A 22,195-nucleotide genomic window follows, 5' to 3' on the forward strand; every position below is an offset into this window, starting at 1 on the left:
ATCAATCAAATCAACTTTTATTGTCATTGTTAGTGCACAAGTGCAGTACAACGAAATGTAGGCTTGCGGCTCCCGAGAGTGTACAATTTGGATTAGGACACTTAAACATTTCAACATACATTTGGACATATATATTAGCATAAATATGACCATAATAAAGTGCATCGGCAGATGTGCAGGCTTTAGTGTTTATTTGTGGCGTTCAGTAGGATGACAGCCCTGGGAAAGAAGCTGTTCCTAAATCTGGTCGTACGGGTGCGAATGCATCTGTAGCGTCTTCCAGATGGTAGGAGGGCGAACAGACTGTGGCTGGGGTGGGTAGGGTCTTTGATGATGGACCGTGCCCTCCGTAGGCAGCGTTTCTGATATATATGTTCTATGGTCGGTAGCCGGGTGCCAGTAATGCGTTGGGCAGTTTTGACTACCCGCTGCAGGGCTTTCCGGTCATGGGAGCTACAGCTGCCGTACCATACTGTGATACAGTTTGTCAGGATGCTCTCTATAGTGCAGCGGTAGAAGTTAGAGAGGATCGGGGGTGACAGATTACATCCCTTCAGCCTCCTCAAGAAATATAGGCGCTGCTGGGCCTTCTTCACCAGAGAGGAGGTGTTGAGGGACCAGGAGAGGTCTTCCGTGATGTGGACTCCGAGGAACTTAAAGCTGGCCACCCTTTCCACCTCCGCCCCACTAGAGAGAGGAAGCTTCTTAAAATCAGTTTTCTTATTTAACGCAGAAGTTTGTCTTAATTTGGATCTCCATAACAATAATAGCACCAGTACTAACAAGGCTGGGGGTTGTACAGCAATAGCATAGCATTCCTTCCTAAAACCTCAAAACTGTGGAAATCTTTACCTCCTTTTACTATTTCTTTCCTCTAATAATCTTCAGGCTTTTAAAACCAAAGCTTCACCCAATCACTACATCCAAATTCACCACAGCATCTTTTTTACTCTTTTCAATCTTGGTTGTACCCTGCACAATGTTGTTGTGTTGCCCCGAAACTTAGGTTTTGCACTAATAGAGAAAAACATGGGACCTTAGGGCTTATATTAGATATTCAACAGTATAGAAAAGGTATATCCAGAGCTCTAATTCAAGGTAACTCTTGACCACAGTACAAGGTGACAGGTTCAACTGGGTGAAAGGCAAATTTAGGATGATGTCAGGAAATTGTTTTTGGACTCTAAGGGAATCAAGGGATATGGGGATCGGGCAGGAAAATGGAGTTGAGGTCGAAGATCAGCCATGATCTTATTGAATGGCGGAGCAAGCTCGAGTGGCCATGTGGCCTACTCCTGCTCCTATTTCTTAAGTTTAAGCAAAAGAGCCATGGCTTGAGCAGCAACAGCATTTAAACAGGGCCCAGTGCGTGGAGAGCAATAGCACTTATATCAGAAGCTAGGCTGTGAAGAAACTGTACTTGGACCAGGACTAAGGCTCACACAGCATCAACATCGGATCAGGGCCCAGGAATTTAAACAACAGGAAATGGGCTTAAACAACATTAACCTCTGAGCTAGGAGGGTTCAGACAACACCAGCATCTGAACCAAGGGCTGGGATTTGGTGAACAACAAAACCTGAAGCAGCGACCAGGTCTTCGACAGCACCAACACCTGGGGGAGGAACTAGGGTTCAGACAGAATTCAGTGTCTGGGACTCAACTGCACCTGAACTAGTGGCTCAGGCCTGGATAGTAACAGCACCTCATCAGATCGCAAGATACAGCTGAGTAATGCCATTCTACCCATCCTAGCTCATCAATCTAGAAAATCTTCAGTCCCCAATCATAAAATATGTTTCTTCAATATCTCTAAGCTTTTGCCTCTACTACCCAACCTATAAATCTATTTCAAATGTTAATTGCTTTATCTGAAGAACAATTTCCAGACATCAGCCGAAATTTGCCTTTCACCCGGTTGAACCTGTCACCTTGTACTATGGTCAAGATTTACCTTGAATTAGAGCTCTGGGTATACCTTTTGTTACATTGTTATAGTATCACATCGTTAAATGGAACTACTTTGGTATGGAACTACTTTGGTATGGTGTAGTTATATTGCTATGTAGCACACTGTGCACGGGCAGTGCACAGTGCAGCGTCGGACATCTTGTATCACTCCGCACCACGCGGCAGCACAGAAACAAGGCAAGAATACAGCTAGTAAAAGCAGTAACTAAAATGAGCTAAAAGTGTCTGTATTATTTATAGTATAAGAACACAAGGAGACACAACATGGTGGCAGTGGTATAAGTGAGTACAAAATTGTGCTATACGAACTACGAATAAGACGAAAAGTGATTTTATGAGCTGATTGTGAGTGCCGATGTCTGCGGTGATTTGAGAGTGAATCGTACGGAAAACTAAAATGACGACTGTGCAAATGCAACCCCTCATGAACTGGGAAGCCGACGATATATTAGAAGCATTCCGCAAGTTCAAACAGAAATGTGAGCTTACATTCAAAAGCTTCCTGAAGGGCGCTACCAACGAGGAAAAGGTTAGTTACATTCTGTTGTGGACAGGAGAAAAAGGTCTAGATTTGTATAATAGCTGGAGTTTGACTGAAGAGGAAAAGGAAAACCCTGCGACAATTTTTGATAAATTCAGCAACCATCTAGAGCCTAAATCCAATCACCGTATACACAGATACAAATTCCAGAGTCTAAGACAGGAACCCAGTGAAACAGCTGACAATTTCCTGACAAGGCTGAGAAATGAAGCCAGCAAGTGTAAATTTAAGGAAATGGAGGAAAGGCTTGTGGACCAGCTAATATGGGGGTCAGCGCATGTAGAGGTACAAAAAGCCCTGATAGGAAAAGAAAAGCTCGGAATAACAGAGGCTGTAGATACTGCAAGAGCTCATGAAGCCATGAAGCAGCAAATGAAAACGCTGATTTCTCAAACGGCTGACATGCGGACGGCTTCTGAGACGGACAACAGAGTGGATGCAATGAGAGAAAAGTACAACACACAAAGACATGCACATGACAACGGGGGAAACATGCAGAAATTGTGGAAGACCGCACGATTACACAGACAAGAGCAAATGTCCAGCATATGGAACAAGCTGCAATGCATGTGGCAAACTAAACCACTGGGAAAAGAGGTGTAGAACGAAGAAAGAAGGAACATACATCAAAAACAAAGGCGGACAGCAGAACCAGAGAAAGAAACACAATATCCATGCCATGGATGAGCAGGATGATGATGATGATCACGACAATGCACTAAACATCGAAACCATAAAGATACAGCTTCACGAGATGTCCAGAGCGGAAAATACTCCGAGGAGAGAATTGCACACCATCATCCAAATCAAAAAAAAGGTCAAAGGTCGGCCCAAAACCATCAACTTAAAGTTGAAGCTGGACACAGGGGCTCAGAGCAACATTCTCCCATTGAGACTGTACCAGCAGATCTTTCCCGAAAACCTGAGAGAAGATGGCTACCCGAAAAATGGTTGTTTAAAGGCAAGTAATGTCACGCTGACAGCATACGGGGGGAGTGAGATTAAACAACTCGGAATAACCTTTATCAAAGGGACACATAAAAGAAAGAACATCAACTGCATGTTCTATGTCACTGACACAGAGGGGCCAGCGATCCTGGGATTAAACAGCTGCGAGAAGTTGAGATTGATCTCAGTGCATCACTAGCTGATGGAAACGCCACTCAAGATAGACAGCAACACCCCACTGGAGAAGCGCCCTCAAATAAAGAGTAAAAAATACTTGATAGACATGTATCCGGAATGTTTCGATGATACAGTGGGATGTTTCGGAGATTTCCAATACCACATCACCATCGATCCAGAGATAAAGCCCGTTGTCGATGCTCCACGAAAAGTACCCATCGAGCTGAAGACAAAGCTTGAAAGAGAGCTAAAGGAGATGGAAGAAAAGGGAGTGATCGTAAAGGTCACTGAACCCACAGACTGGGTAAACTCAATTGTGGTACGAGAAAAGCCAAACGGGCGTCTCAGACTATGTTTGGACCCCAAAGATCTAAACCAGGCGATAAAGAGGGACCACTATCCCACCCCAACGCTAGAGGAGATTACGCCATCACTGGCAGGAGCCAAGGTTTTCTCAAAACTAGATGCCAGAAATGGATATTGGAACATGAAGTTGGATGAGGAATCAACAACACTGACAACATTCAACACACCATTTGGGCGTTACAAATTCCTGCGGCTACCATTCGGGCTAAAGGTCAGTCAAGATATCTTTCAACAGAAAATAGACGAGACATACAGAGGCTGTGAAGGAGCTATAGGAATAGCTGATGATATTCAGATCTATGGAGCAGATGAAAGAGACCATGACATGCACCTACATGAGGCCATGGAGAGTACCAGGAAGGCTGGCATCAAGTTAAATGCAGATAAGTGCATAGTTAAAGTCAAGGAATGCCAATTCTTCAGTATGATTTATACACCAGAGGGAGTCAAGCCAAATCCAGAGAAGACTGCGGCGATTGCTGAAATGAAACCACCCAAAGACAAGAAAGAGCTGAGGAGTTACCTCAGCTTGGTCCAATACATGAGTTCTTTCATCCCACACATGTCGGAACATACAACAGATCTCAGAGAGCTATTGAAAGAAGACGCCGAATACCAGTGGTCTGAATCACACGAAAGGAATTTCAAACAACTTAAAGAACTGTTGTGCAAAGAAACAAGTCTGTCATATTATGACAGAAGAAAACCAGTCACTCTGCAAGTAGACGCTTCTACCAGAGGACTAGGGGCAGCTCTGGTGCAGGAAGGAAAGCCGATAGCTTTCGCATCAAAGGCCTTGACGTCAGCCGAGACGAGATACGCCAACATAGAAAGAGAACTATTAGCAGTAGTGTACGGATGCGAGAAATTCCATACATACCTATATGGCAGGCGATTTACAATAGGGAGTGACCATCGTCCACCAGAACAGATCTATAAGAAGAATCTGTGCAAAGCGCCTGCAAGACTGCAAAGACTACTTCTAAGGATCCAAAGCTATGACTTCACGCTTAAATATAAGCCAGGAAAGGAAATGGTGCTAGCAGATGCGTTGTCTCGATTGTCACCATATGAGAAACACGAGGTGGAGGGCCTAACAGTAAAAATCCACCACCTAGTGAATGTTACCCCTACAAAGCTCAGTCAAATCAGAGATGAGACTAGCAAAGATGAGGAGTTGCAACTACTCACACAAGTAATACAGGGGTGGCTGGAGAGAATCCAGCAGGTACAGGCGACAATTCGTCAATACTGGACGATTAAAGACGATATTGCAGTAGAAGACGGTATTCTCCTTGCTGGATCGAGGATCATCGTGCCAAAGACGATGCAGACACAACTTCTCCATCTCATACATGAAGGCCACATGGGAATGGAGAAATGCAAGCTGAGAGCCAGATCAGCTGTATACTGGATATGCATGTACAAAAATATCGAACAGATGGTCTCTGCATGTGGTATATGCCAGAAATACAGAAATGCACAACAGAAAGAGGAGATGATACCTAGTGAAATACCGTCAAGACCATGGCACACTGTTGGGGCAGATCTCTTCATGTGCAATCAAGAATGGTATCTCATAGTGGCAGATTACTATTCCAAGTTTCCTTTTGTGAGAAGGATGAAAGACTTGAGAGCCACAACTACCACCAGGATTGCAAAGAGCTTGTTTACTGAACAAGGAATCCCGGAAAAGGTAATCTGTGACAATGGAACCCAGTTCACATCGAGTGAATTCAGAGCTCTGGCAGAAAAGTATGGGTTCAAAATAGTAACCTCATCCCCACGTTTCCCAAGGGGACACGGGTTCATCGAAAGACAGATCCAGACTGTCAGAACTCTCAACAAAAGTAGTGAGATGGGGGAAGACCAAGACCTTGCCCTCCTATCACTCAGATCAACACCACTGAAAGCAGACATGAAATCACCTACGGAATTGCTGAATGGGAGGAAGTTTAAGACTACACTACCAGCAAAAATACATCCTCCCCAGGACCAGGAGGACTTCAGACAAAAGCTGGCAGAAGCACAAATCGTAGGAAGCAAACATTACGATAAACATGCAAAGACGCTACCAGAATTGCTGAATGGACAATCAGTGCATGTGCAAGACCCAGTGTTGAAAACCTGGAATCCAGCCAAGGTCATTAGAAAAGCTGGTACTCCAAGATCCTACTTCGTAGAGACTGAACCTGGTAACCAATACAGATGGAACAGACTCCACATCAGACCTTCACCTGAACTGGATAAGCAGCAGACAACATCAGCAACATTGACAACACCAGCTACCACAAGCAGTACAACACCAGAAACAAGCGCTACAAATCAAACAACCACGAGCATGCACACTCCAACTCCAAAGGCGACAGCAACAACAACAACAAGAGCGGAACACACCAAAACACCACAGAGAGGAATGGTCACCACCAAATCCACAAGATGGCGGGACAACATCCAACCACCTGAGCGATATCACGAATAAAAAAAAAACTCACGATTCTTTGTAGTTGATAATAATAGTTTAGATATAATATTTGTTCATTTAAATTGTTAAATTTCATGTTTTAGTTTTTTGAGAAAGAGGGATGTTACATTGTTATAGTATCACACCGTTAAATGGAACTACTTTGGTATGGAACTACTTTGGTATGGTGTAGTTATATTGCTATGTAGCACACTGTGCACGGGCAGTGCACAGTGCAGCGTCGGACATCTTGTATCACTCCGCACCACGCGGCAGCACAGAAACAAGGCAAGAATACAGCTAGTAAAAGCAGTCATAAAATGAGCTAAAAGTGTCTGTATTATTTATAGTATAAGAACACAAGGAGACACAGCACCTTTTCTATTCTGTTGAAAATCTAATATAAGCTCTAAGGTCCCAAGTCTCCTCCTTTCAAGGCCAAAGAGCCCAAATTTTTCCAGTCTTCATAGTTCAATCTTTTGACTCTAGGAATTATCTTTGTGTACTGTACCTGTGTATTGTATCTTTGTGCTCTGTATCCTTGTGGCTTGGTGACCAAAACTTGACATAGTACTCAAGGTGCAAGTCAGACCAGAGCACTACACAATTTCAGTATAACATCCTCCATCTATTATTTAGCACATAATACAGTATTCTATTTGCTTTGATGATTGCTGCATCACAGTGACTAGTCCCATTAAGTGCCATGTCTACTAACTCACAGGTCTCTTTCAATTTCTTCCTTAATTAGTTCAATATGTTGCCCATTTTTCTTCCGCTGCGCTTGTCTGTGTTGAACATCATCTGTTGCTGTTCTGCCCATTCACAGATTTTATTTAGCTCCTTTTGTAGGTCCTTGGCTGTCTCATCAGATTCACTTGTTTTCCCCCTCAGTTTAGCATCATGTGCAATTTGAGTTTCTGAATCCAAGTCATTGCTGTAAATTAGAAACAGTGGGGGCTCAGCAATAATCCTGAGGCACTCCACTTTGTACTTCCCATAACTTACATCAGTTCTGTAACAAGTACTCTCTGCTTTCTATTCTTCACTGTTTTTTAAAATCCCTATTCAATCCCTACTCCTTTAAGTTTATGGAGCAGCCTGTTGTGAAGGCTTTCTGGAAGTTTAGGTATGAAATGTTGTAAAATTTTCTAAATTGCATTTAAACCAGCACTTCCTCAAAGAATACAAGAATCTGGGCCAACGGTCTGATTACAGCAGTAGTACCCGCGCAGCACTATGACAAAGACCAGGATTCTGATAACAATAGCTACACAAAATCCAGAACTCTGACAACATTATTTGCATATGGCTGTGACCCTGTCAGCTCTGACTGCAGCGCCATCAACATTGGGTTGACAGCAGTTTCCAATAGCAGTGCCATTGAGTAGCATGAGCTGGTTTGATAGGACAAGCTGAGTTATGTAGCCTACTTGTAGAATGGGGTAAATGAAGGCAGTGTTCAATGTAAAAGTCAAAGAGCTGGGTATTTCCCTTTCTCCAGTAACAGAAATCTGTTGTATATTTCAGTCAGCAAGATGGATACACACCCAGAGTGAGTTGTAAGCAATGTACCACTTCTAGCTTGCACTCAGGGTAATGTAGTGCGAAAATGGGGTTGTGATTAGTTCACGATGTGATGGTATGCAACAAATATTCCAATTTTTCAAACTCACATGTTTGACTGTGGCCCTTTATGAAAGGTGGCAAGTGATAAATATGTATCTTTTCTCATTCTGAGCAGTCAGGTAAGAATGCTCTTTTAGAATCAAACTAAGCTGAGTATTGATGAACACTGTTAATTGTCATACTTTACCTTATGTTGCATTAGTTTAGTGACATTGGTTATGGTTATATCCTTTTCCTTTAGCTGTGTTTTCAGCTGTACAGTTTCTTTTTCCAGCATACTGATTTTATCCATCAATTGTTTTTGATCGTACAAGGAAACCTACAGATATGCACATGACAAGTTATAAAGGTTGTAATAAACACATCATTTATACTCAATAAATTTTTCAAATGATCAGGATATTTGAATGAATGATTCCCTGCAACATATGAGCATGAACTGGTTTAGCAGTCTGAGGTCCAGGAAAACAATCGTGAGTGATTAAAATCATGTTGATATTTGCCGACATAACAATTGCTGCTGCTGCATTTCATAGAAATTATAGCACTGAAGCAGACCATTCAGCCCATCAAACCACTGCCCTTTCCCTGTATCCTTTTATATTCTTTCTTTTCAAATACTTATCCAGTTCCCCTTAAATGATGCTAGTCTGTGCCTCATCAGCCATGTATAGTAAAGCATTCCATGTTCCAATAAATCTGTTTGAAAAAGTATCCTCCAAATTCCCCTTCTTTCTTATACTGATAATTCTGAATTGTTCCCTTGCTATTGATTTACCAACTACTGTAGTAGGAACAATCTTTCACCAGCTTTTCAGAACTTCAGTTTTAAAAACTTCTCTTAGATCCTCGTTAACTTTCTCTATTTCAATGAAAAAGCCCCGAATTTCTCAAGTCTTTCTTTATAAATTTAACTGTTCATTCTTGCTACATATTATTTTAGTGAATCTTCGCTGTGCCCTTCCAAGGCTTTATATAAAGGTGCCATCAACTGTACGCAATATTCAAACTTCAGCTTAACCCATGTCTTGTACAAATTCACTATCACTTAAGTGTTTTTGTATTCAATGCTGTTATGTATAAATGCCGGAATTCCATTTATGTTTTTAAAGTCTTTTTTATCAGCACGTTCACCTTTAAAAATCTATGATTCTGCTCCCCTTGATCTCTCCATTCCTCCACTGTTATGTATTATCATTAGAACATACTTCAGTTTCACTGTTACTTTTCCCAAAACATACTACAGGGTACTTCACATATCTCATTGAACTGCCTCTGCTACCCATTTTTCCACTCTACTAACTCTAACCTGTTAAGTGCTTTTGTAATCTTCATCATTTGTCGCCACAATTTGGTATCTTCAGCAAACTTTTCTAATTGCAAAAGCTTAGGAGTTCCAGTCAGAGTGATCATTCTCCTGGCCAATGAAGGCCGAAAAATATGTATGCTTACATAATCATTCAGTGGTCCATAATGCGTTGTCTCACCATTGCATAAAATACAGTTTAGAAGCAAGGTGTGTCAGATCACTAGCAATATTACACCAGTATGGGTACATTTTTGACTATTATTGATAAACATTATATGAAAATAATATTTTGGATGTGTGCAATTTGTAGGAAGGTAATGAATGCAGAGTGAACTCATCAGCACTGGAGTGGATTTGGATGGATCAGTGGTAAAGGTTATTGATAAGGAAAATAATACAGTAGGAGAGAGACTTCCTGAGTTGATGCAAAAAATTCAAGAGGTTGAACAACAAACCACAGCACAGGTTACAGAGATTTGAGAGGAAACAAGATAGCCATGTACATTGCTTTAATGAAGGACCTTATGATGATAACATGTTTAGAGGTAAACAGTGCCAGACTTCATCAAAGGCTTTGGAGATATCCAAGACAATGACACATGATTCGTTAAAGTGTTCAAGGATAAAATTTCAGGGATGTACAATATAATAACTCTGCTAAAAACTATACTGGCTATTGTGTTAGCGGTGGTTCAGTGGCAGCACTCTCACATCTGAGTCAGAAGGTTGCGGGTTCAAGTCCCACTCCAGAGACTTGAGCACAAAATCTAGGCTGAAACTCTAGTGCAGTACTGACTGAGTGCTGCATTGTCGGAGATGCCGTCTTTCAGATGAGACGTGAAACCGGAGCCACATCTGTCACCTCAGGTGAACGTAAAAGATCCCATGACACTATTTCGAAAAGTGGCAGGGGAGTTCTTCCCAGTGTCCTGACCAATATTTATCCCTCAACCAACATCACTAAAAAAAAGATTATCTGGTCATTATCACATTGCTGTTTGTGGGACCTTGCTGTGCACAAATTGGCTGCCGCATTTCTTACATTGTAACAGTGACTACACTTCAAAAGTACTTCATTTGCTGTAAAGCGCTTTGGGACAACCTGAGGTCTTGAAAGACGCTCTATAAAATGCAAGTCTTTCTTTCTTTAGGGCGCAACTTTAAAGATGATAAATAATTTGTGAGGTAATAGCAGCTTTCATAACTTTGGAAAGCACAGGTGTAACAGCAACTTTGTAGTAGTTGGAAAAGTAAAAGGGAACACCATTCTTAGGGATGAGGTGAGCAGCAGCAAATTTCCAAGGAGAAGGGAAGACACACTGGGAGAAAGTGATGAGGCAGCATAGAACAAGAGTAAGTTTGGAAGCAAGCATCCGAAGGACAATTGAAGGCAATGTTGTTAATAAGTCAGGATATGAAGAGAATCTCATCTTACTTTAATTGAGTCATCTTTGGCAGAAATATCATGTTTTTCTCCTCCAACGTGAATTTTCTTTGATGGCCCCAACTTCCGTATTTTAACAGCATCAAAATGCATGGTCAATGATTTTGCTTCTGGAATGGACACGGCTACACCAGTTATACCAGTAAAATCCAGAGGCTCTTGGGTCGGTATATCAGGTCCGGAGGCTGCACTGTTGTGTTTCAGGTTACTAGTTGGTCGCGTTGCTCCTACTTTCACCCTGGACATTTTAGATTTGATGTTGGACATTTGTCCACTAACAGCCCAGATGATATGAAGGAGCAATGTCCTTTTTAAATTATTTCTTCCTAGTTTGCAAGAGAATCAGGACAATGGTCAATAAAAATAAGCACCATAACTGCCAGGTTTTAAGTAGACATTTCATGCTTAACTAGTCATAACGTTTTACTCTGTATTTAAACAAGGTCAATATCGACTGCTTTGATTAGACAATACACACAGAATTAAGTTGTTGCAAAATGGACGATTGGGGTGACGAATGCTTCAGTAATTAAGTTTTCTACTTTCATCCAGAGGGGCATGTTTTACCAATTTTCAGTTCAGGTGCAGTAGCAAAGCACTTTGCCATGGGAACACATGAAAGTTAAAATTAGCAGGATATGTCCTGCTCTACAAAGCTATACCACTTGTCCGTTGCTCACTGAGCATAGCTGACATTCTTGTCTACCCAATTAAAGGAAGTAGTATGCTAGCCAACCCTCAAAGGGGGGAAAAAGAGAGAAACAAATAAATAAATGTTATTTTCCTTGTAAGAAAGCCTTTGATAATTGATGCGCTATCAATTCTAATAAGAGGCTGAGCAGAGTTCAGAACGACAGGCTTTTATTAACTACTGAATTGCACTTCAGACAGATCAGGACTATGCCTCTAGTGGACGACCGAATGCCTGGAGCTGCCATGCGGCCGTCCTTATGCTCGGTAGCCGAGGGCGGAGTCAGCTGAGGCATAGTCAGACATAACAGTGAAACAAGAGTGAACGACAACAACAACAACAACAGCAACAACAACAACAACAAGTGAACACAGTGAACTACAGTGGTTTACCACAATAGTATTAATTGCATCACTGAGAATTATTGAAGTTAAAGAAACACTCTCTTGCCCAAATTTGCTGAGCTTCTTTCATGAAGATATCATCTCATGTTGGGGTGCAATTCCTTGGGTACCAACAGCCCTCCAGCATCTTACCCAAAAAGTAGAAGATAATGCCATGATAGTCACCACACTTAATATGTGTTCCTCTTATGTTTGCATATGGTAACAATGGTTGCACCTTCAAGATTTAAAGGGACTACATTATCTCTATAGAGTGTCACAAAAAAAAACAAATGTAGGTGCATAACTAGCACGCATGTTTATTCCACCAGGACCAGATGCTTTCCATTCTTCATCATCCTGACTGCCTTCTTCATTTCTTCTACCGAGGGTGGAGGGTTGGGGGGTGGTTCTGCATTATATGTGTCGAAACAATCCTGTTGTCGTTTCTTGAAAAAGGCAGCAGTGTCAGCTGGAGTGTGATACATGTTGTCACAAGAAATTATCCACTACGTCTCAATATCATTTTCTGGGGTACATTTTGTCACTACTGCGGTTGTAATATTGTTACACAGCTTTAATTTGATGTTTAGATCTTTGAGATGCTTGACATTAAGTTGCTTAGTTGGTTTAGATGCTGCTTTTTGTTAGTGAGGTTGGATAATGAACAACAATGCATTGCCCTAACGATTTTGACATCTTGTATATCTCATTATTGAACAAAGGCACAATTAATTTGGAACAAATGGTTTACAAACATATAGAAAGGAGGGACTAGAAAGGACCATGTAGCCTGTTCCGTCCGTCATGGTGTAGTCTACGTGCACCATCAGTCAACCCGCAGTCCTGGGAGAGATGAAAAAAAAGTCTTTTAAATTTCTTTCTGACCTCTGAAAGCAATCAAGCAAGCTCCAGGAGACTTTCGTAGCTGATAACGCAAAGCATTGATAGCCCCCTCTACCTTCTATGATTCAAGATTTCTTCTACTCATAGGAACTTGTCCGGTTTCCTTTTGAAGACCTGTAGCAAATCCATACTCACCGCAATCCATGGCAATCTGTTCCAGAGGTCAATGATTCTCTGTGAATAGAAGTACTACCTAGTGTTGAACCTGCCTCTGTTTTCTTCTTTTGTAATGATGCCCCTTAGTCCTTCTCTCTCTATCTAGCTCAAATATCCTATCCATCCAAACAGGATCTATTCGTTTCATAATTTTGAAGACCTCAATCATATCCCCATAAGTCTATGTTTCTCTACTGAAACAAGTTGCAGTTCTCTCAGCATGTCCTGACAACTAAGTGTCCTAAGACTTGGTGTCAATCTGGTGGCCCTAATCTGGATTTTTGCCAGGGCCTAGATATCCCCTATCATGTAAGGGGACAAAACTGAGTATAATACCCAAGATGGGGCCATACCAGTGTCTTATAAAGGACAGGTATTGTATTTCTGGTTATGTATTTCACCATTCTGGCTATACATCCTAACAACCTATTTGTCTTCTCTACAGCCTCACGACACTGGTCATGGGCCTTCAGATTTTTATAAACAATGACACTTGCCTGCTCCACAGCCATTAGAAGGTAACCCGGCATGAATATATATATATATATATATTTGTGTGTATATACCTGAAATTACCATGATCCAAATGCATCACTCTACAATCTGCAATTATATAGCACCTTTAATGTAGAAAGAATGTCCCAAGGCACTTCACAGAGGCATAAGGAGAAAATTAATGCTGAGCCAAAGACTGAGATATTAGGAAGGGTGACCAAAAGCTTGGTCGAAGAGCTGGGTCATGAGGGTCTCAGGAGGACAGGGAGGTGGAAAGGTGGAGGGGTTTAGGGAGGAAATTCCATTTATTGGGGCCTAGGCAACTGAAGGTGGAGCAAAGGGAAGGGGGGATGTACACGAGGCATATGGGAACAGGGAGCCAATGTAGGTCAGAGACAACGGGGTGCTGGGTGCGTGGATCTTGGTGGGGGATAGGGTATAGGCAGCAGAGTTTTGAATGTGCTGAAGTTTATGGAGGATGGTAGGCTGACCAGAGAGCATTGGAATATTCAAATCTGGAGATGACAAAAGCATGGCTGAAGATTTCAGCAGCAGATGGGCTGAGGCAGGGGTGGGGCAGGCAATGTTATAGAAGAGGAAGTAGTCGACATTGTAGGCCATATGCTCCAATCCCCCATATGTATCTATATGTATATGCAATCTATTTACTTGTACAAAGTTCTAACTCCGGCACACACTTTTATGTCTTTAGCAAAGGACTGGACTGCCAATGCCATCATCCAAATCAATGATAAAAATGGTGAAGAGTAATGGTTCTAACATGGATATCTGGCAGCACTCCACTAGTAACCAACCCCACGCAAAGCTGCTACCATTAATAAGTACCCTCTGATTACGTGAATGAAGCCAATTCACAATTCAGTGTAAAATTTGATAAAGGGACAACATTACTTAACAACCTTTTGTGTAACACTTTATTGAAGGCTTTTTCGAAATCCAAATTTACAATGTCTACCCAGGTTACAATTATTGACCAACTTTGTGATTTCTTCAAAAATTTCAACTAGGTTGGCAAAAGAGGAGCTCTGTTTCCAAAAACCATGTTGAAAATGCCAAATAACGACTGCTCTTTCCAAATGGTCATACAATGATCCTTGAGTAACTCCTTCAAGCAACTTACCAATAACTGAAGTCAAACTAACTGCCCTAAATGATCTTTTATCTCTCACTGACCCCTAACATAACTAAAAAAGGTTTTGCTGTTATTTCCACACCTATCAATGAATGTAGATGGAACAAACACATCAATATTTGTTGGTGAAAGATTATGTTCATGATGACATTTTCTGAGCAACAGTAATCCAGTAATTTTACTTTGATCAATTTCTCTGAGCAAGGTAAAGTTGTCAGTGCAACTCACACTTTCAAGTTGCTCTTGACAGTAACAGAGTCCACTGCAGGAATTTTAGCTATGGTATCCTCAAGATCACTGTTCCTTTGTCATTAATTAGTGCACCGACACAGATAGTAGAAATGAGCTTACTTTGTAACAGCATCTCATTTTCTTGAGGCACTCATTTATAAATCTTGGTATGCTCTCTCCCTTTGCAAAAGTTTGTTACAGGTTAAAAAATCCATATTAATGATTCATGGTTCTTTGGTAACCAGCTAGAGGAATAAGCATTCAGTTCCAACTTCTATCAGATGTACATTATCAGTCAATCTGACTTCAATAATTTCAACAACAACAACTTGCATTTATTTAGCTCCTTTAATGTAGTAAAATGTCCCACGGCACTTTACAGCAGCATTATCAAACACATTTTGACACCGAGCCACATGAGATATTCGGACAGATGATGAAATGCTTGGTTTTCAGGAGTGTCTTAAATGAGGAGAGGTGGAGAGATAGGAGAGAAACTAGAGAAAGATGCAAGTTCAGAGATAGGGCAGAGAGGCCCTTAGGGGAGGTTTGGCCCAGTGGACTAGGGGAAGGGAGGGAAGCGACAGAGCCAGCTGAATGGATGGTCTCAATCTTAGTGACAAAGAAGTCCATGAGCTCCTCGCACTTGTTGGAGGTGAGGGTGGAGAAGGCAGGGGAGAGGGCTTTAAGAAGGCGGTTTGTAGTGGAGAAGAGAAGCTGTGGGTTATCTTTGCATTACAGGGTGATCCTGGAATTGTGAGCAGTTTTGGCAGAGGACACCAGGATCCGATAGTGCTTTATATGGTCTAGCCAGATCTGGTGATGAATGGCTAAACCAGTTGTCCACCATAAATGTTCAAGACTGCATCCTTGGACTTAAGGGAGCAAGATGATCACGGTACCAGGGGAAATGACCAGGGTGAGAGAGAGTAATGGTTTTAGTGGGTGTACTGGATGGTAAGGTCGGTGAGTGAGTAGAATGGGGCAGTTGGGGTTGCTGCTCGTAAAGAGGCAGCGACGTGCCTCGATGGGCCCTTCAGAGGATGCCAAGAAAGGCACAGAGGGAAACTGTAGGCTTATCTAAGAGGGAGTCAAGCTGGGACGGCGGCAGGTGAGTAGGAAGGTCGAAGAATGCTGAAGGGTTGGAGTAGGGCTTTGGGAGGGCAGAATACCCAAGAGGGGAGAAATGAAAGGAGGCATGACAACAGGAGAGAGTTGCCTAGGAGGGGTAAAGGGAAAAGAAGAAAAAAAAGGGGAGAAAAAAAGAGAGGAAATAGAAGTGATGGGCTTGGGTGCAGAGAGGCAGTCAAAATGAGCAAGCAAATGGGCACAGGAAAACTCAAGTTACATAGGCGTGGTTACGTAGCAAGATTAGGATATGTAATGCTATTAAACAGGGAATAAAGAGGAGACAATAAGAGAGAGTTAAAGTCAGAGGTCCTGTGGTGGGACAAAGTTGACTTAGGTAGGATGGAGTCAGCTTGGAGCATCGACAAACTGATGTTCAGGTATGGAGACAGGTGTGGAGGGCGAGTGAGTCCAGAAGCTATTTGAAGGATAGAGTACTGCTGGAGGTATTTCTGTGGGAATGAAGAGCCAGGAGGTGTGCAGAATCAATCGTGGGTCAGAAATGCAGTGGCGAAGTTGGAGGCCACCATAAGATCTAGAGGCAGCGCAGAAACATAGAAACATAGAAGATAGGAGCAGGAGTAGGCCATTCGGCCCCTCGAGCCTGCTCCACCATTCAATGCGATCATGGCTGATCATCCAAATTCAGTACCCGGTCCCTGCTTTCTCCCCATACCCCTTGATCCCTTTAGCCTTAAGAAATATATCCAACTCCTTCTTGAATATATTTAATGAACTGGCCTCCACCGCCTTCTGTGGTAGAGAGCTCCACAGGTTCACCACTCTCTGGGTGAAGAAATTCCTCCTCATTTCTGTCTTAAATGGCCTACCCTTTATCCTTAGACTGTGTCCCCTGGTTCTGGACTCCCCGACCATCGGGAACATCCTTCCTGCATCTAGTCTGTCCAGTCCTGTCAGAATTTTATAAGTTTCAATGAGATCACCTCTCATTCTTCTAAACTCCAGCGAGTACAAGCCCAATCGACCCAATCTCTCCTCATACGTCATTCCTGCCATCCCAGGTATCAGCTTGGTGAATCTTCGCTGAACTTCTTCCATGGCAAGAACATCCTTCCTCAGATAAGGCGACCAAAACTGCACACAATACTCAAGATGTGGTCTCACCAAGGCCCTGTACAACTGCAGCAAGACATCCTTGTTCCTGTACTCAAACCCTCTCGCTATGAAGGCCAACATACCATTTGCCTTCTTAACCGCCTGCTGCACCTGCATGCTTACCTTCAGCGACTGGCGCATAAGGACACCCAGGTCTCGTTGCACTTCCCCTTCTCCCAATCTATTGGCATTTAGATAATAATCTGCCTTCCTGTTTTTGCCACCAAAGTGGATAACCTCACATTTATCCACGTTATATTGCATCTGCCATGTTTCTGCCCAATCACCCAACATGTCCAAATCATCCTGGAGTTTCTCGACATCCTCCTCACAGCACACACGCCCACCCAGCTTTGTGTCGTCTGCAAATTTGGAGATATTACATCTAGTTCCCTTGTCTAGATCATTAATATATATTGTGAATAGCTGGGGTCCAAGGACCGATCCCTGTGGTACCCCACTAGTCACTGCCTGCCACTCGGAAAAAGACCCGTTTATTCCAACTCCTTGCTTTCTGTCCGCCAACCAGTTCTCTATCCAAGTCAATGCCTTGTCCCCAATCCCATGTGCCTTAACTTTACACGCTAATCTCTTATGCGGGACCTTATTGAAGGCCTTCTGAAAGTCCAGATACACCACATCCACTGGTTCTCCCTTATCTATTTTACCAGTTACATCCTCAAAAAATTCCAGTAGATTAGTCAAGCACGATTTACCTTTTGTGAATCCATGTTGACTTTGTCCGATCCTGTCACTGTTTTCCAAGTGCTCTGCTATTACATCTTTTATAATGGACTCTAGCATTTTCCCCACTACCGATGTCAGGCTTACCGGTCTGTAATTCCCCGTTTTCTCTCTACCACCATTTTTGAATAGTGGGGTAACATTAGCTACCCTCCAATCCATGAGAACTGTTCCAGATTCCATCGAATGTTGGAAGATGATCAGCAATGCATCTACTATTTCTAGGGCCACTTCCTTAAGTACCCTAGTATAGTAATCTGGGATGTTATGATTAAGGTTATCCACCAGGTGGTGCTGTAGCTAGTGCTGCTGCTAGTTAGGGTCAGTGGAGGTGGAATGGGAGGATGCAGGCCTGTATGTTTGTTACGCAGTTGTTTAATAAAATACACGGACTAATTCTAATATCTCGCCTCTTCGAGTTTCTTGTTTCACTACATGAATTTATCACATTTAGCGACGAGGTAAAAGGACACTGAATAAAGAAAAGTCTGCCGGGACTTTTAAAAAACAAACTCACGAGCTAAAGTTAGCTACCAATTGGACGAGAGCATGGCTGCCACGGTAGGAACGGTCTCCGCTTTTGATATCCAAGCACAAACCTGGGAGGAATACTGTGAAGTGTTGGGTTATTTCTTCGAAGCAAATGAAATAAATGATGCCGGAAAAAGGAAAGCCATTCTGCTTAGTTCAGTGGGAAGCCAAACCTACAGTTTGATGAAGAATCTGCTCAGTCCTGAAAAGCCTGGAGACAAATCAATTGTTGAATTAGTGGCCTTGCTAAAAGAACATTTCAACACTAAGCCTAGTGAGATTGTACAGCGGTTCAAGTTTAATTCAAGGAACAGAAAAGAGGAAAAGAGTGTAATGGACTATGTAGCGGTGTTGCGTAAATTAGCACAAGATTGCAATTATGGGAACAACCTGAAGGAAATGCTGAGAGATAGGCTAGTTTGTGGAATAATGGATGACCGAATGCAGCGTAGATTATTATCCGAGCCTGGGCTTACTTATGAAAAAGCACTGGAACTTGCTCAAGCTATAGAGACAGCGAACCGAGATGTAAAAGAAATACAGGGTTCAGACAGGGCTAATGCTAAGCAAGTTACAGGTCAGGTTATTGTGCACAAGTTAAACATGCGTCAGAAACCACAACGTGAGCATGTGAAGGCATGTTATAGATGCAAGGGCGAGCACCTGGTGAGTGAATGCCGGTTTCTGGAGGAAAAGTGCCACAAGTGTGGGAAACAAGGACACATAAAATGAGCATGCAGGGCAAAATCACCTGTGGAGGAATCCAAACCCAAAGGGGGAGGAAAGCAAAACCAAGGAAGAAACATGGAGCACACCACATCAGCGGGGAAGCTGAGGAAGAAGAGGACATGTTCATAATGTTCAGCATGCTAGAGAACATTCCAAACGTGGCTCCTATCACATTGCAACTGACAGTAAATGACTCTAAGGTGAACTTTGAAGTTGATACAGGGTGCGGTGTAACCATAATGAACAGGGCAGAGTACGCAAAATTGGGGAACCGTGCAAAAGTTCCAGAGTTAAAGTCTTGCTCTCTGCATCTTAAAACATATACAGGTGAACGAGTAGCGACATTAGGTGCAGCTAATGTAACTGTGCAACACAGGGACACAGTGGTACAGCTACCTGTAGTTATAGTATCGGGTACTGGACCAAACCTGTTAGGTTGGGGCTGGATAAAAGAACTTAAATTAGACTGGGGAGCAGTAAATCAAATAGATGAGGGCAAACAGTTGACTTTGCAAGAAGTGTTGAGTGAACATGAGAATGTGTTCAAGGAGGAACTTGGCACATTTAATGGCCCCCCAGCTAAGAATTATGTAGACAAGGAGGCACCGCCAAGGCTTTTTAAACAACGACCTGTGCCTTATGCCATGAAACCAAAGGTAGAGGGTGAGCTTGACCGTCTATTGAGAGAGAACATACTGGAGCCAGTGAAATGTTCAGAATGGGCAGCTCCCATAGTACCTGTTTTAAAACCGGATAATTCGGTAAGACTCTGTGGAGATTATAAATTGACAGTCAATCGGGTGTCCAAACTAGAGCAGTATCCTATTCCCAAAACAGAGGATCTCTTTGCAAACCTGGCTGGAGGAAAGAAATTCACAAAGTTGGATATGAGTCATGCATACTTGCAGATTACACTGGATGACGAATCAAAGAAGTATGTTACCATAAATACACACAAGGGCTTGTTTACATATAACCGTTTACCGTTTGGTGTCTCATCTAGTCCAGCTATCTTCCAGAGGACAATCGAAGGTGTACTGCAAGGGATTCCACATGTTTCCATCTATCTGGATGACATTCTGGTGACGGGAAGAACCGACCAGGAGCATCTGAGCACTCTGAGAGAGGTACTACAGAGATTGGAGAGGGCAGGGTTACGGCTCAAGAGGAGTAAGTGCACTTTCCTGAGGAATGAGGCAGTGTTCCTGGGACACAGAGTGGATGCCACCGGGCTCCATCCAATCAAGGAGAAGGTACAAGCACTGCAGGACGCCCCTGCTCCTACCAATGTGGCTGAGTTAAAAGCTTACCTGGGACTGCTGAACTATTATAACAGGTTTTTACCAAACTTGTCAACAGTGTTAGCACCTCTTCACAAACTACTGCGCAAGGAGACACAGTGGCAGTGGGGAGAGGAGCAGGGGGTTTCATTTGAACAGTCCAAGAAACTGATGCTGTCGTTGGATGTGCTAGTTCACTACAATGAAGAGAAAGACATCATTCTCTCTTGTGACGCTTCACCTTATGGGGTGGGGGCAGTTCTTTCACACTGCATGAAAGATGGAACTGAAAGACCAATATGGTTTATGTCCCGAACTCTAACACCAGCGGAAAAAAACTATTCCCAGTTAGACAAAGAGGGGTTAGCAGTAATGTTTGGGTTACAGAGGTTCCACAAGTACATATATGGCAGGAAGTTCACCATATGCACCGATCATAAACCTCTTCTCTCTCTTTTCAATGAAATGAAAGCAGTTCCACAGATGGTGTCACCCCGGATCCAGAGGTGGGCAGTGACATTGAGGGCATATGAGTATGTCATCGTCTACAAGGCGGGCAAGTACCATGGGAACGCAGATGCCTTGAGTCGTCTTCCACTGCCAGGCACACCTATCCTTGCAGCTCCAGAGGACAGAGTTTTGAAGTTGGAGGACACTGACACGGCACTTGTGACTGCAGAGCAAGTAAGAACATGGACAGGTAAAGATCCAGTATTGTCTAGAGTTCGAGAATATGTGGTGAGGGGATGGCCACAGCATCCAGAAGGGACTGACTTCACACCCTACAGTGTCAGGAAAACAGAGCTGAGTGTGCAGGATGGTTGCGTGTTGTGGGGAGCACAAGTGATTATTCCACAGCCAGCACTACAGTCTATCCTAGAGCAACTACATCAGTGTCATCCTGGGGTCTCGTGTATGAAAGCCTTGGCTAGGAGTTACTTGTGGTGGCCAAAGCTAGATGAGGAGATAGAAAATCTAGTCAAGACATGCAGCACTTGTCAGGTACACAGGAAGGCACCAGCAGCGGCTCCTCTCCAACCCTGGGAGTGGCCGGATAAACCATGGAGAAGATTGCACTTAGATTATGCGGGTCCATTCATGGGGAAGATGTTCCTCATAATCATTGATGCACATTCCAAATGGATGGATGTTTATCCTGTTAATTCTGCTTCCTCCACTACTACTATAGACTGCCTGCATCAGAGCTTCAGTAATCAAGGGCTACCGGAGATCATGGTAAGTGACAATGCCACTTGTTTTGTGAGTACAGAGACAAAAGAGTTCATGAGAAACAATGGCATAGTGCAGGTGACCTCGGCTCCATATCATCCGTCCTCAAATGGACTTGCGGAGAGAGCCATACAAACATTTAAAGAGATGATAAAAAAAAGTGCAGAAGGGAGTTTAGCAGCCAAAGTGTCACGGGTTCTGTTCAGCTACAGAATAACACCTCAATCCACCACAGGACTCTTTCCTGCTGAGATGTTATTGGGTCGTAGTCTACGCTCCACTCTTGACCTTGTCCACCCAGACCTAAAAAGGAAAATGGAAAACAGACAAAACAAACAAAAAGAGAACCATGACAAAAGAACAAAGAGCCGAAGTTTTGGAGAAGGAGATGCGGTCCTTACCAGGGATTTCGGTTATGGACCAAAGTGGATTCCTGGCTTCATAGACTCAATGACAGGTCCAGTATCATACAAGGTCATGTTGGGAGAGGGTAGGGTAGTACGCAGACATGTCGATCAGATACTTACCAGACAAGGGGAAATTGAAATTGAGGTTCCAGGTGCAATGGCTGAG

At 42.9% G+C, this 22,195-nt stretch overlaps 1 protein-coding gene across 1 annotated transcript in view; it reads right to left on the reverse strand.

Moving 5' to 3' along the window:
- LOC147121236 (uncharacterized) overlaps positions 1–11,433 on the reverse strand; it is a 58,046-nt gene extending 46,613 nt beyond the window's left edge. Inside the window, exons 1-2 of the mRNA XM_085981438.1 lie at positions 10,841–11,433; positions 8,284–8,415 (exon numbers count right to left, since the gene is read on the reverse strand). Of these exons, the coding sequence (XP_085837564.1) occupies positions 8,284–8,415; positions 10,841–11,116 (408 nt within the window). The 5' untranslated portion in view covers positions 11,117–11,433. The remainder of the gene's footprint in view (positions 1–8,283; positions 8,416–10,840) is intronic.
- Positions 11,434–22,195: the final 10,762 nt, after the last annotated feature.

The sequence above is a fragment of the Somniosus microcephalus genome, chromosome 3 (assembly GCF_052327205.1).
Source record: "Somniosus microcephalus isolate GS21.2 chromosome 3, FLI_Smic_1.0, whole genome shotgun sequence".
Lineage (NCBI taxonomy): Eukaryota > Metazoa > Chordata > Chondrichthyes > Squaliformes > Somniosidae > Somniosus > Somniosus microcephalus.